General features: G+C 45.8%; 1 protein-coding gene across 2 annotated transcripts in view; it reads left to right on the top strand.

The window, feature by feature from the left end:
• Positions 1 to 12,481, top strand: part of LOC146354554 (LON peptidase N-terminal domain and RING finger protein 1-like) — a 51,643-nt gene that overhangs the window by 27,646 nt on the left and 11,516 nt on the right. For both annotated transcript variants that reach the window (XM_084839219.1, XM_084839218.1), the window contains exons 7-9: positions 2,262 to 2,376; positions 9,446 to 9,567; positions 12,110 to 12,268. In XM_084839219.1, coding sequence (XP_084695345.1) covers positions 2,262 to 2,376; positions 9,446 to 9,567; positions 12,110 to 12,268 — 396 coding nt within the window. The remainder of the gene's footprint in view (positions 1 to 2,261; positions 2,377 to 9,445; positions 9,568 to 12,109; positions 12,269 to 12,481) is intronic.

Genomic DNA, 12,481 nt, shown 5'->3' with positions numbered 1-12,481 from the left:
TGGTGGCCATGGCTGGTCACAATATTTCTCGGAAGGCCAGCGTGGTGTAGTGGCTAGAGTGTTGGGCTGGGAGCTGGAAGATCCGTGTTCTAGTCCCCACTCGGTCATGGAAGCTCCCTGGGTGACTTTGGGCCAGTCACAGACTCTCAGCCCAACCTACCTTACAGGGTTGTTGTTGTGAGGATAATATGGAGAGGAGGAGGAGGATAATGTAAGCCGCCTTGGGTTCCTTGCAAGAGGAAAAATGGCGGGATATAAATGCAGTAAATAAATAAATAAGGCAAGCTGGTGAGACTAAAAGAAAAATAACTGGCCCAAGAACCGAAGTACAAAGCAGAGGTGAAACCTGAGTTCCAAAATACAAAACTACTCTTCTGAACCCAAATAGAGAGGATGTTGGAGGGAAGCACTTCACTTTGCAGCATGCCAGCCTCCCAGTTTTTTTTTTTTATAGTAAAAAAAGACACCTTAAGAAATAAAATAAAAAACTGGAGGGGCAGGGAGCAGGAGAGGTGTCCATGGGCATCATATTGGTGACCTCAGTACCTTGCTTGTTTAACTGACAGGATTGACCGCCAACCCTTGTGGGCTGATCAATCTGTGCAACTGGTTTCCTCCATTCAGCATTGCAGTGTCCTGGAGGAAGCTTCCCCACACTCACTGTGAGGGCCCCCAGTCCCCAACCAAGATCACAGGACACTGCTTTGTGGTCATGCTCTTGCATGGTGATGCAAGTAGCTTGCTTGGCTCTCGTCATGTGTGACGGGGTGAGTTCTCCAGTGACTGGGACCCTCTCAGCAGTGCAACCTGACATCACTTATCCTGCAGTGTCAGTGCTCAAATCTGGGGCCCTCGTTTGTGCAAAGCCTGTGCTGTCCCCATAGGTTTTGGGGGGCCCTTCCCAGAAAGCTTGCTATATTGAAATATATTGCCACCTTTAAATGACAAACCCGCCAGAGGAGGCAGCTGTCAAATAAAAGGTATTTTTTTTTTGTTAGCTGAAATATTGAGCCAAAGCCTGAATCCCCTGCTGAATGCTTTCCAGGGGCTGGCACTTCTTACGAATTGCCTGATGGACTGAAGCTGTCAGGTGAAAAGAAAAGACAAGTTTTATATAAGATGTGGGAATTTTAGCAGACACACACACATATATATCCTTGAAATAGTGAAGATGTGAGGCAAATATTTTATTTTCTTCATTACAAATAAATACCCCCTTCCCCATAACAACTTGAAGGTGACCTCTCCCAGAGGATTTTCTTTGGGTTCCATTAGAGGGAGTAGCTGGCATGTGGTTATGATCAGGTCTGGCGTCAGAGGTCGGCAAGGTCAGGTAGCTGCCAAGAGCCCGTGGGCTCAGAAGGGCCCATCCCTGCCAACTCCACTCACTGCCACTGCCTACCATCATCTGGAGAACTGTGTCGGCTGTGTCTCTTCAGAGAGCTGTCCACCCCCAAATGCTTGGCTCTGAGGGGGTTCATCCTCAGAGCCAGGCACTGTGAAGACTGGAGAGGTGTCCCAGGAGGTCCTCAGAGCCAGGCATTGGTAGTGGACAGCAGTGAGTGGAGGGGGTGGGCAGCAGCGACGTGGGTGAGTAGAGGGAGCAAGGGGAGGGATGAGGGGTTATGTTATTCCAGGTAGTAATAGGACTTCAGTCATGTGTTCACTTTAGCCAGCCTTGTTGTTCTCGTGGTGGTAGCAGTGTCCTTCCCGTGGTGGGCATCTCCTCTTAAACGACATCAGTACTTATTGCCAAAGTCTGCTGACCAGATGAAACACAAGTGAACACATTCCCTAAGAATCAGCTTTATTGATAGCTATAAAAACCTTTGGGATTAATGCTATTCACATTTCAGAAATAAATCCCTACATTCTTTTGGGCCTAATGACGTATATTTATGTATGCTGTCAGTGTACCAAACTTGCTTGCCCCTTGCCCATTCATGGCAAACATGCCTTGCTGGGTATTTAAAATGTCAGATGCCCAGATACGTAAAACTTAGACTCTCAGTTCAGGGCAAAGCTAATAACAGTCTTTGAGATAGGAGCACTTACACTCTAGTTCACACACATTCTCTCTCTCTCTCTCTCTCTCTCTCTCTCCCCCTCTCCAGCCCTTCATGGTATATCACAATGCAAACCATACCAAGCCCCCAAAAGCTGAAATGTGTTCCCATATTAGTTGTGATCTTGATATTTTTCTTTAGGTTGGCATGTGCCTAATGAGGGATGGTCTCTTTCTTCCTCTGCTTGTTCTGCAGGATGTTCTTTGAGCCTGTGACTACACCGTGTGGCCATACTTTCTGCAAAGAGTGTGTGGAACGCTGCCTTGACCACAGGCCCAACTGCCCCCTTTGCAAGCAGAGCCTCAGAGAGGTAATGTGACGGTCAAGAAGGAAGGCCTGGATCTTTATTAGTTGTCTCTAATTGCTTGGAACTTTTCTTTGTGTTTGATGGGGAAAAGGAGATTGTTGGCTTGGATCCAACTTCCTCCTTCCGCCAGCAGAATGGATTCCGCTGGTGGAACGGGACTTCCTTTCCCTTTCCTCCCCACTGCAGACCCTGCATGCCTCCAAATCTGCTCTGGGGAGTCCCCCAACCCTACGGAGCAGAGTTGTGGGCATGCAGGGGGCTGCAGTGGTGTGGAGAGGATGAGGAAGTCTCGTTTCACCAGCAGTATCCATTTGGCAGGAGGAAGTTGGATCCAAGCTTCTGTCCTTGCATGTTGGCTGGGGCACTCTTTGTCTTCTAGTTGCCCTGTTGAGTGGGGTAATTATTAGTAACTGCAGCATCACTAAAGTGTCCTTGGTTAGGACAGGCCGTCTGTGCTTCTGACTCCTGGGTAAAAGGGAACCGTCTGACAGGTTCGGCTTTATGGAGCAATAACTGCACCTGCCAAGACGTCTGCATTACTTATTTATGATGCTCAGTGATTTTATTCATAGGCACACAACCTTTGCTCTTCAAATATGGGTTGATATGAATAGGGGAGGGGGAAACCTAAAGGGGGACAGGGAGGGTGAGATGAGGGAAATGTTTACTATTCGTATTAAACTGAAAAATGGAAAAAGAATCAATAAACCATTACCAGTGACCAAAACGTTGCAGCCCTAAGTGTTCAGACCACCTGACAAACGTTCTTGGCTCCAAGTGCTAAATCAGAGTGGATTTCGTAAATATAACCAGGTATGACTTTGCATAGACAACAAGGCAGAAAACATTATGGGCGCAATCATATGGCCGCTAGTCAGTGGCTAGACAGCCATAGGATAGGTCAGTTCCTGGAAACCGTCCTCTGAGCCTGCGCTTTGAGGTGGGTTGCCTGAGAACCTACCTCCACGCCCTCCCGTGCTGCCTTGGAGGCAGCGTGGAACATAATGCATATAATATATGCATATATATGCGCTTGGAAGAGGAGCATGGAGAGGTGAAAACAGGGTGTTCCTGAGGGTGTGCTGGGGTGGGGAAATCAGAAATCCGGTATGACACATCCAGCATGTTGTCCAGCTGCCACTTCCCACCCTCCGACTTCCCATGGTTAGACAGCTGAAATCAGCTGTCTAGCCACAAATGCAGGGTGGCTGAAGCATGGAGGGGATGATCCCTTGGAAGTGGCCGCCTATCCTGGTAGGATTGCTCCCTTAGGATAAAATCCAACATAAGCCCTACTTAGAGTAGACCCATTGAAATGAATGGGACTTAATTTATTCATGGCTCTGCTCTAAGTAGAGCTTACGTTGGATTTACCCTAAATGTTGACGACAGGGTGGGGGAAGTAAATGGAAACACTCTCATTAAACTGGAAAATGTTTAATCATGCTTTGAAGTCTCCAGTTCAGAGGGTCCTCTGAGCCAAAATGTTATTGTCAAACAGATGACATTGTTGAAAGGGAAAATCAGTTACACACCCCATCATGAAGGAAGGTACACCATGGACATGAACAAATTGTCCTCCTGTGAATGGGTAGCATTTCTTCTCTGAGACACATTTTAAAAGAATGAGAAGATACTGAGGGTTGATTCACACAGGCAAGACAAGATGATTCCTCCCTTTGTTAGCATGATTTGAATTCTAGACGGTCATCCACGTGATTCCGTATACAGCAGGGTTCATGGGGAAAAATAAGCAGCAGGATTGCATTTGTGGACTGGCTCTGTGGAGTACTCCCTGGAATCTTTTGCCTACAATTACCCATTAAAAGATCTTGTTGTATGGGAAGGGATGGTTTTCTTCCCTCAGTGCAGCATAAATGCTTTTACACCTAGGTTTGAATAACCGGCCTCATTCCACCTTTGCTTTGTGCTTTCTAGAGAGCTACAGCTAAATAGCAGATACAGGTTTATTGACATCCTGTTAGCAGGAGCCAAGGAGGCTGTGATGTTAGTGGGCTTTCCTTTCCAATTTCTTGGGAATTATAGATAGTGCAACATAAGATGCTGATCAAGGAGGAGTTGACCTTAACTAAAGACTGACAGTACTTAGCATTAAAAGGCGAATACTTTTCTGCTTCAAATTATGTTTTGGAAACACTGGAGAGGGTTAACCTGATCCTAGTCTTAAAAACATGCTAGCCCGGAACAGAGTCTCTAATACTGGAGTGTATTTTGCTGTGTGCTCTTCCTTGTCAAAGCTAGGTGATTACGTTCTGTAAAACCTTTTATACAGTTTTAAAAGAAGGAAAACAAGGAGCAGTCCCTCTAAGAGATGCATACTTAAGGTGTGCCAGTTACTTCCCTTCCTTAAAAAAAAAAAATGGAATGCCCAGTCTTAGGGCATCTCTACACCAGCTTAAAATCCTGCATTTAAAATCGGGCTTTCTGCTTCCGTTTTAAATGCAGGATCACAATGACTTCCTTTTTCACGTGCTTCCTTTTCCCCCACCCCCTTCCCCTTCCTTCTCCCGTATCTGAGTCTTCCATTATCTTTCATTGACCTTGCTCCTCTTCTTGCTGCTTTTCCTCTTTTCACGGAGGAAACTGAAATGGAACACAACGGGGTAATTTGATAGCTCATTATCTGCGATCTATTAAAAATGGAACAAAGGGCATTTAGTGCAGGAGATGACCTGGAGGGTCACAGCATTATCTAAAGGGCCCACAAACTTCCGTGAGGGAGCAATCTCCATCACAGGATAAAAGCTCAGTGTGAAGAAGCCCTTAAAGAAGAACCTAGATATAGTGGGCATAACAGAAACCTCATGGAATGGAGAGAACCAGTGGGATATGGTATTGCTGGATATAAACTCTATAGGAAGGACAGGGAAGGGTGTGTTGCTCAGTATGTTAAAGAGGGCATACTGTCAGGCAGACTAGAAAACCTAAAAGGGGAAGACTCCTCTACTGAAGTGCTGTGGGTGTCAATACCTGGCTCCAAAAGTAATTTAGTACTAAAAGGTAAAGGTGTCCCCAGCCAGTCATGTCTGACCCTAGGGGGTGGTGCTCATCTCCATTTCTAAGCCGAAGAGCCAGCGCTGTCTGAAGACGCTTCCGTGGTCATGTGACCGGCATGACTGAACACCGAGGTGCACGGAACGCTGTTACCTTTCTCGCCGAAGCAATACCCATTTATCTACTTGCAATTTCTTGCTTTCAAACTGCTAGGTTGACAGGAGCTGGGACTGAAGACGGGAGCTCACTCCGTCACGTGGCACTCGGGTCTTGAACTGCTGTCCTGCCGACCTTCCAGTCTGCAGTTCAGCGTCTTAACCACTAAGCCACTGCAGTCCCTAATTTAGTACTAGGGATGTGCTATCACCCACCAGGTGAGAATGCTCAGGATGATCCTGAGATTAAGAATGGAACCAGGGAGGCATCCAAACAAGAAAGTCTTATATTGATTTCAGTTACCTCCACAGTGAGTGGATAAATGCATGATCCAGTCACAACAATGACTGGACAGAGAGCTTCGGCTATTGGGCGGTATAGAAATGAAATGAATAAATAAATAAATAAATAAACAAACAATAAATAAATAAAACAAAGAGTTTAAATTTCTTGATGCTCTAAATGACTGCCCTAGAACAGATGGCCATGGAACTGCCCAGAGGGGAGGCTACCCTGGATTTAATACTAAGTGGTGTTGCCCAGGACCTAGTACGAGATGTGAGTGTTGTTGAATCAAATGGAAACAGTTGATCATCGTAGTTTAATATATATTTATATATATTTAAGTGGGCAATTGCCAAGGAAGTCCAACACAGTCACATTGGACTTCAAAGAGGAAATCTCTCTAAAATGAGGGAACTGGTAAAAAGGAAATTGAAAAGGGGAGTCAAGAGGATTAAATCCCTTCAAAATGCTTGGAGATTACTCAAAACCACAATAATAGAAGCCCAGGTAAAATGTATACCACAGGTTTGGGAAGGTAGCACCAAGTCCAAGAGGTCGCCAGCATGCTTAACAAGCACTGTCAACGATGCTATTAAAGAAAAGAAGGCTTCCTTCAGAAAATAGAAGTCTTGCCCAAATGAGGAGAACAAAAAGCAGCACAAGCTTGCATAAAGGAAATGCAAGCAGACAATAAGAGATGCAAAAAAGCATTTTGAAGAGCATATTGCTAACAATATCAAAGCCAACAATAAAGAATTCTTTAAATATATAAGAAGCAGGAAACCATCTAGGGAGGCAGTTGGACCGTTGGGTGACAATGGAGTTAAAGGAGTACTGAAGGAGGATAAGGAGACTGTAGAGAAGCTGAATGAATTCTTTTCATCTGTCTTCATTGCAACAGATGTAGGACATATGCCTGAACTGATGTTTCCAGGAAGGGCGTTTGAGGGCTTGAGCCAAATAGTGGTGACAAAAGATGAAGTTCTCAATCTTATTGACAAAGTAAAAGTGAATAAATCACCAGACCCAGATGATATCCATCCTAGAGTTCTTGAAGAACTCAAATGTGAAATTGCTGATCTTTTAACAAAAATATGTAAGATGCCCCTAAGATGGGCCTCTGTACCAAAGGACTGATACAAAGTAACACCAATTTTTAAAAAGCGATCCAGGGGGGATCTGGTAAAGTACAAGCTGGTTAGCTTAGTGTCTGTTCTGGGTAAATAAGTTGGAAGTATTATTAAAGATAAAATTAGTAGGCATATAGAAGGACAAGCCCTGCTGGAAAAGAGTCAGCATGGCTTCTGTAAAGATAAGTCATGCCTCACTAACCTTTGAGAGTCTTTTGAGAGTGTCAATAAATATGTGGACAGGCGTGATCTGGTAGATGTTGTTTACTTGGACTTCCAAAAGGCTTTTGACAGAGTTGCTCAGCAAAGGCTCTGAGCAAACTTAGCAGTCATGGAATAAGAAGAGAGGTCCTCCTATGGATCAGTAGGTGGTTAAAGAAAGCAGAGAGTAGGAATAAATGGTAACTTCTCCCAATTGAGGTATGTAAACAGTGGGTTCCCACAGGAATCTGTATTGGGACCAATGCTTTTCAACTTGTTCATAAATGATTTGGAATTAGGAGTGAGCAGTGAGGTGGCCAAGTTGGCCGATGACACCAAATTATTTAGGATGGTTAAAATAAAAAAAGGGATTGTGAAGAGCTCCAAAAGGATCTCTCCAAACTGGGAGAATGGGCATCAAAATTGCAAATGCAGTTCAATGTAAGCAAGTGTAAAATGATGCACATTGTGGAAAATAATCCCAACTTCAAGTATAGCCTGATGCAATCTGAGCTAGTGGTGACTGACCAGGAAAGAGATCCTGGTATTGTAGCGGACTGCTCAATTAAAATGTCAACCAAGTGGGCGGTTGCTGTGAAAAAGGCAAATTCCACATTAAGCATAATTAGAAAAGGAATTGAAAATAAAATTGCCAAGATCATAATGCCCTTATATGAATCTATGGTGTAACCGCACTTGGAATTCTGTGTTCTGTTCTGGTTTAGAGTTGGAAAAAGTGCAGAAAAGGAGAACTAAAATATTCAAGGGACTGGAGCATCTCCCCTACGAGGAAAGGTTATAATGTCTGAAATGTCTGTTGAGCTTAGAAAACAGGTGAGGAAGGGGAGACATGATAGAGGTGTACAGAACTAAGCATGGTTTGGAGAAAGTGGATAGGGAGACATTTTTCTCCCTCTCTCGTAATACTAGAACCTGGGATCATCCCATGTAGGGATGTACGAAAGTGACTTACCTTTCGCGGATTATGTTGATGGTGGTGGTGGGGGGAGGCGTTCTGTCCCTTCCCCCGGAATCCTGGCCGGGGGGGAGGTGCTCCGTTCCTCCCCCCGGAATCCTCGAACGGCCGGCTGTGCTCCGCTGCAGCTCCGCAGAGCAGCCGGCCAGGCCCGGCCTGGCCAGGCCAGGCCAGGCCAGGCCAGGCCAGGCCAGAGCCATCCGCAGCTGGATTTCTGGCCGCGGAGGGCTCTGGGTAAAACAAAACAAAAAAACCCCGCGTACGCAAATGGCGGCGGCTATGGCCGCCACCATTTGCGTTCCTTCTTTCTGGCCATCTTAATCTACGTAAATATTTACGTAGACTATGACGGCGAAAATAAAGGGGAACGCAAATAGCGTAGCGGGTGCTATTTGCATCCCTTTTTCATTCATCGTTTTAGCCTACGTAAATGTTTACGTAGGCTAAAACGGTGAATCAAAAGCGGACTCAAATAGCGCCCGCTACGCTATTTGCGTTCCCCTTTATTTTCGCCATCATAGTCTATGTAAATATTTATGTAGATTAAGATGGTAAAAAGAAGGAACGCAAATGGCGGCAGCCGTAGCCGCCGCCATTTGCGTACGTGGTTTTGTTTTGTTTAAAACGCACCCCCAACCATGATAGGCTATGTAAAGATTTACGTAGCCTATCACGTCTTTTTTTTTTTTTTTCACAAGCCTGGAAATGGCGGCGGCAGCAGCCGGTCGGAAGACCGGAGCTGCCGCCACCCGGAAGATCCACCCCAGGTAAGTCTCATCCTGGGGTGGGGGATCCGCGGGGGGTGGGGGGTGGCAGGCTGTTCCGCCACAGATTTCGGGGGGCCGAATGCACTGGCATTCAGCCTCACCGAGATCCGTGGCGGAATTCTCTGACATCCTTAATCCCATGATGCTGATTGGTGGGAAATTCAGACAGATAAAAGGAAGGGCTTCTTCACACAGTGCATAGTTAAGCAATGGAATTCACTATCATAAGATGTAGTGATGGCCAACAATTTGGATGGCTTTAAAAGGGGTTTGGACAAATTTGTGGTGGATAAGGCTATCAATGGCTACTAGTCCTGATGGCTGTGTGCTACCTCCAGTATCAGAGGCTGTATGTCTGTGTATACCAGTTGCTAGGGAATATGGGTGGGAGAGTGTCGTTGCACTCATGTCCTGCTTGTGGGCTTCCCACAGGCAGCTGGTTGGCCACTGTGTGAACAGAATGCTAGACTAGATGGACCTTGGCCTGATCCAGCACAGCTCTTCTTATGTTCTTAATATGTAATGTCTTTGGTTACTTCCAGTACCTGAGGGCTGGAAAATACAACACCACTGTGCTGCTGGAGGAGCTCATGACAGCTGTCTTTCCATCACAAGTGGCAGAAAGAAAATTGGTCTACCAGTCTGAGATGACAGAACTTTCAAAGTAAACAGAGACCTATTTGTTTGTGTTTGTGTGCATGCGTGCACAATATGGGATGGGGGAGATGTTATCTCACTATATTTTGAAGTAATATCTTCTGCAATCCTATATATGTCTACTTGGAACTAAGCCCATTGACTCTGATGGGACTTGCTCCCAGATAAGTGTGTATAAGATAGCAACCCTAGGGAACCACGTTGTAGTGCAGTCTTCCCAACCTGGTGGCCTCCAGATGTTTTGGACTGCAATTCCCAGCTTTCCTGCTGCATATGTTGGCGAGGGCTGATGGGAATTTGAAGTCCAAACATTTTTGGAGGGCACCAGGTTGGGGAAGGCTGTCACAGGTAGTTGGTGAAGCTCTTCCAAAGAAAATAGTATCATCATCATCACATTTATATCCTGCCTTTTTTCCTCTTGCAAGGAACCCAGGCAGCTTACATAGTCCTCTCCATTTTATCCTCACAAAACCCATGTGAGGTATGTTATGCTGGGAGTCCCTGATTGGCCTGAAGTCACCCAAACTCACTTCATAGCCAAGTAGGGGCTGGAACCCAGATCTCTGGAGCCCCAGTCCAACTCTAACCACTACACCACACTGGCTGAGGAAATAGTTCAGCCTAAGAAATATACAGCATACCAAGTTCAGAAATGTGGACTGATAAACCAACTCATGGTTTCACTAAAGTGGGTTATCCTTATTTTTTTAATATTGATTTTATTGAGTTTTAAATTACATGTTTATAATATTATCAATGAGTATATAGAAAATATTACAACGTTTTCAACTAGCAAAACACACAGACATTACATATGGAATTGAATTACAGTTAACAGGAATTGCAGGAGGTTCAATATATTAATAACATCATCATCATTAATTAGATTTATTAGCCGCCCATCTGGCCAGCTACCTGGCCACTCTAGATATAAATAAATAACCTTATATTTATCCTTATTGTTTTTTTTTTTTAAATAAGGGCAGCTGTGCCCCAGCACTCCTGCTTCCATGCCCCTCGCCTGTTAGAAGAATAGTAAATTCAAAAAGCTGAAAGAAATGTATTCTGTTGGATATTATGATACATGAGAACCCCTAATGTTTGACTCCCTGAGAGGGTATGGAGGAGTGTGTGTGTGGTGTTTGCGTGTCTGTGTGCATGTGCGCGCACTGTTGGGTGAGCCCATCCAGGGGGAGGGGGTGAGGGACATGTGATTCTCAGGCTACAGTGCCACTGGGCGGGGAAGTGATGATGAGTGCCAGATAGAGGCCCAGTGGTGGCAGGGGTGCAGGCAGGGTAGGGGACAGTCCCCTGGGCCCTGCCTGGTGTGAACAAGGCATAGGAGTGGCTGGAAATTCATGTTCTACATTCAACTCTTGTCATTTTAGCAAGTGCAGCACTTCACAGCCACCTGGATTCATCTTGTGTGACAGAAAGCTGGATCCATCTTGAATCCATCTTGAATTCACCTGGATTCATCTTGTGTGACAGAAAAGCCACGAGGAGCCCTGCTGGGTCAGACCAAGGGCCCATCTAGTCCAGCATTCTGTTCACACAGTGGCCGACCAGCTGCCCACAGGAAACCCACAAGCAGGATATGAGTGCAACAGCACCCTCCTGCCTATGTTCCCCAGCAACTGGTGTACATAGGCTCACTGCCTCTGGTACTGGAGGTAACATACAGCCATCAGGAATAGTAGCCTTTGATAGCCTTCTCCTCCATCCTTCAGCAGCATAACTACATAGAGCAGGGGTGGGAAACCTCAGGTCCGGGGGCCAAATCTAGCCCTCCTGGGATCCCAATCCAGCCCTCTGGGTTTCCCTAGATGGCCACGCCCCTTCTCCCGGTCCCACCTTCCTTCTTCCAGTCACTGATCTTGTGTTGGTTTCCTGGCTTTCCCCCCATCCCCATTCAAAAAGAACTGAATTTGCTACCCGAAGACATAGTAATGGCCACCAATTTGGATGGCTTTAAAAGAGGGTTAGATAAATTTCTGGAGGAGAAATTGGGTATCAATGGCTACAATACCTTTGCTATACCTATGATACCTCTGGTATCAGAGGCAGTATGCTTATGTACACCTGTTGGCAGGAAACATGGGTGGGAGGGTGCTGTTGCACTCCTGTTCTGCTGGGGGTTTACTGTGGGCAGCTGATTGGCCACTGTATGAACGGAATGCTGGATTAGATGGATCCTTGGTCTGATCCAGCAGGGCTCTTCTTATGTTCTTATTGAAATGTCTCTCCTGAGGCTTAGTTATCGGCAGAAAGAGCTTTAAGCTACAGTAAATACAAATAGTTTTTGTATTTTTGCCCTGCCCCCTTTTCCTTTGGCCCCATTCCTTCTGTCTTCAGCTCCACCCACCACTGGAATGCGGCCCCCGAGTCCTTCTCTGAAATTGAATTTGGCCCCTGGGCTGAAAGAGGTTCCCCACCGCTGTCATATAGTATGCACATAAAGATGGTTGGTGGTTTCTCCTACCGTAATGTGTTCCTGTTTATCCACACTGAGAACATGTGATCATGCTGGTTCCATCTTCCTTCTGCAGCCTGACCAAGAATATCCCCATCTTTGTGTGCACAATGTCATTTCCAGGCATTGTGTGTCCCCTTCATGTGTTTGAACCTCGCTACCGCCTCATGATGCGAAGATGTCAGGAGGCTGGCACAAAGACGTTTGGCATGTGTATGTACGAGAATGGGAAGAGGTAAGTGGCGTGGAAGGCAGCGGTTGTGACCTTCCTCACACTCATGCTTGTGTCAGGCTTCTTCCTCATGGTATCATCTTCAGGATACGTCAGTGCTTAGAATGACTTCCCCGAAGCATACATGTGAGCTCCAGTCTCACTCCCTGCTCTGCCACATGGATTACTTAGGCTTGGCAGACAGGATTTCACCCTCTGATTGTACTCACAGACTCA

This window comes from Heloderma suspectum, chromosome 2, assembly GCF_057233095.1.
Source record: "Heloderma suspectum isolate Gila_16-S chromosome 2, 16-S_ref, whole genome shotgun sequence".
Taxonomy (NCBI): domain Eukaryota; kingdom Metazoa; phylum Chordata; class Lepidosauria; order Squamata; family Helodermatidae; genus Heloderma; species Heloderma suspectum.
This window is presented reverse-complemented; position numbering and strand designations above follow the sequence as displayed.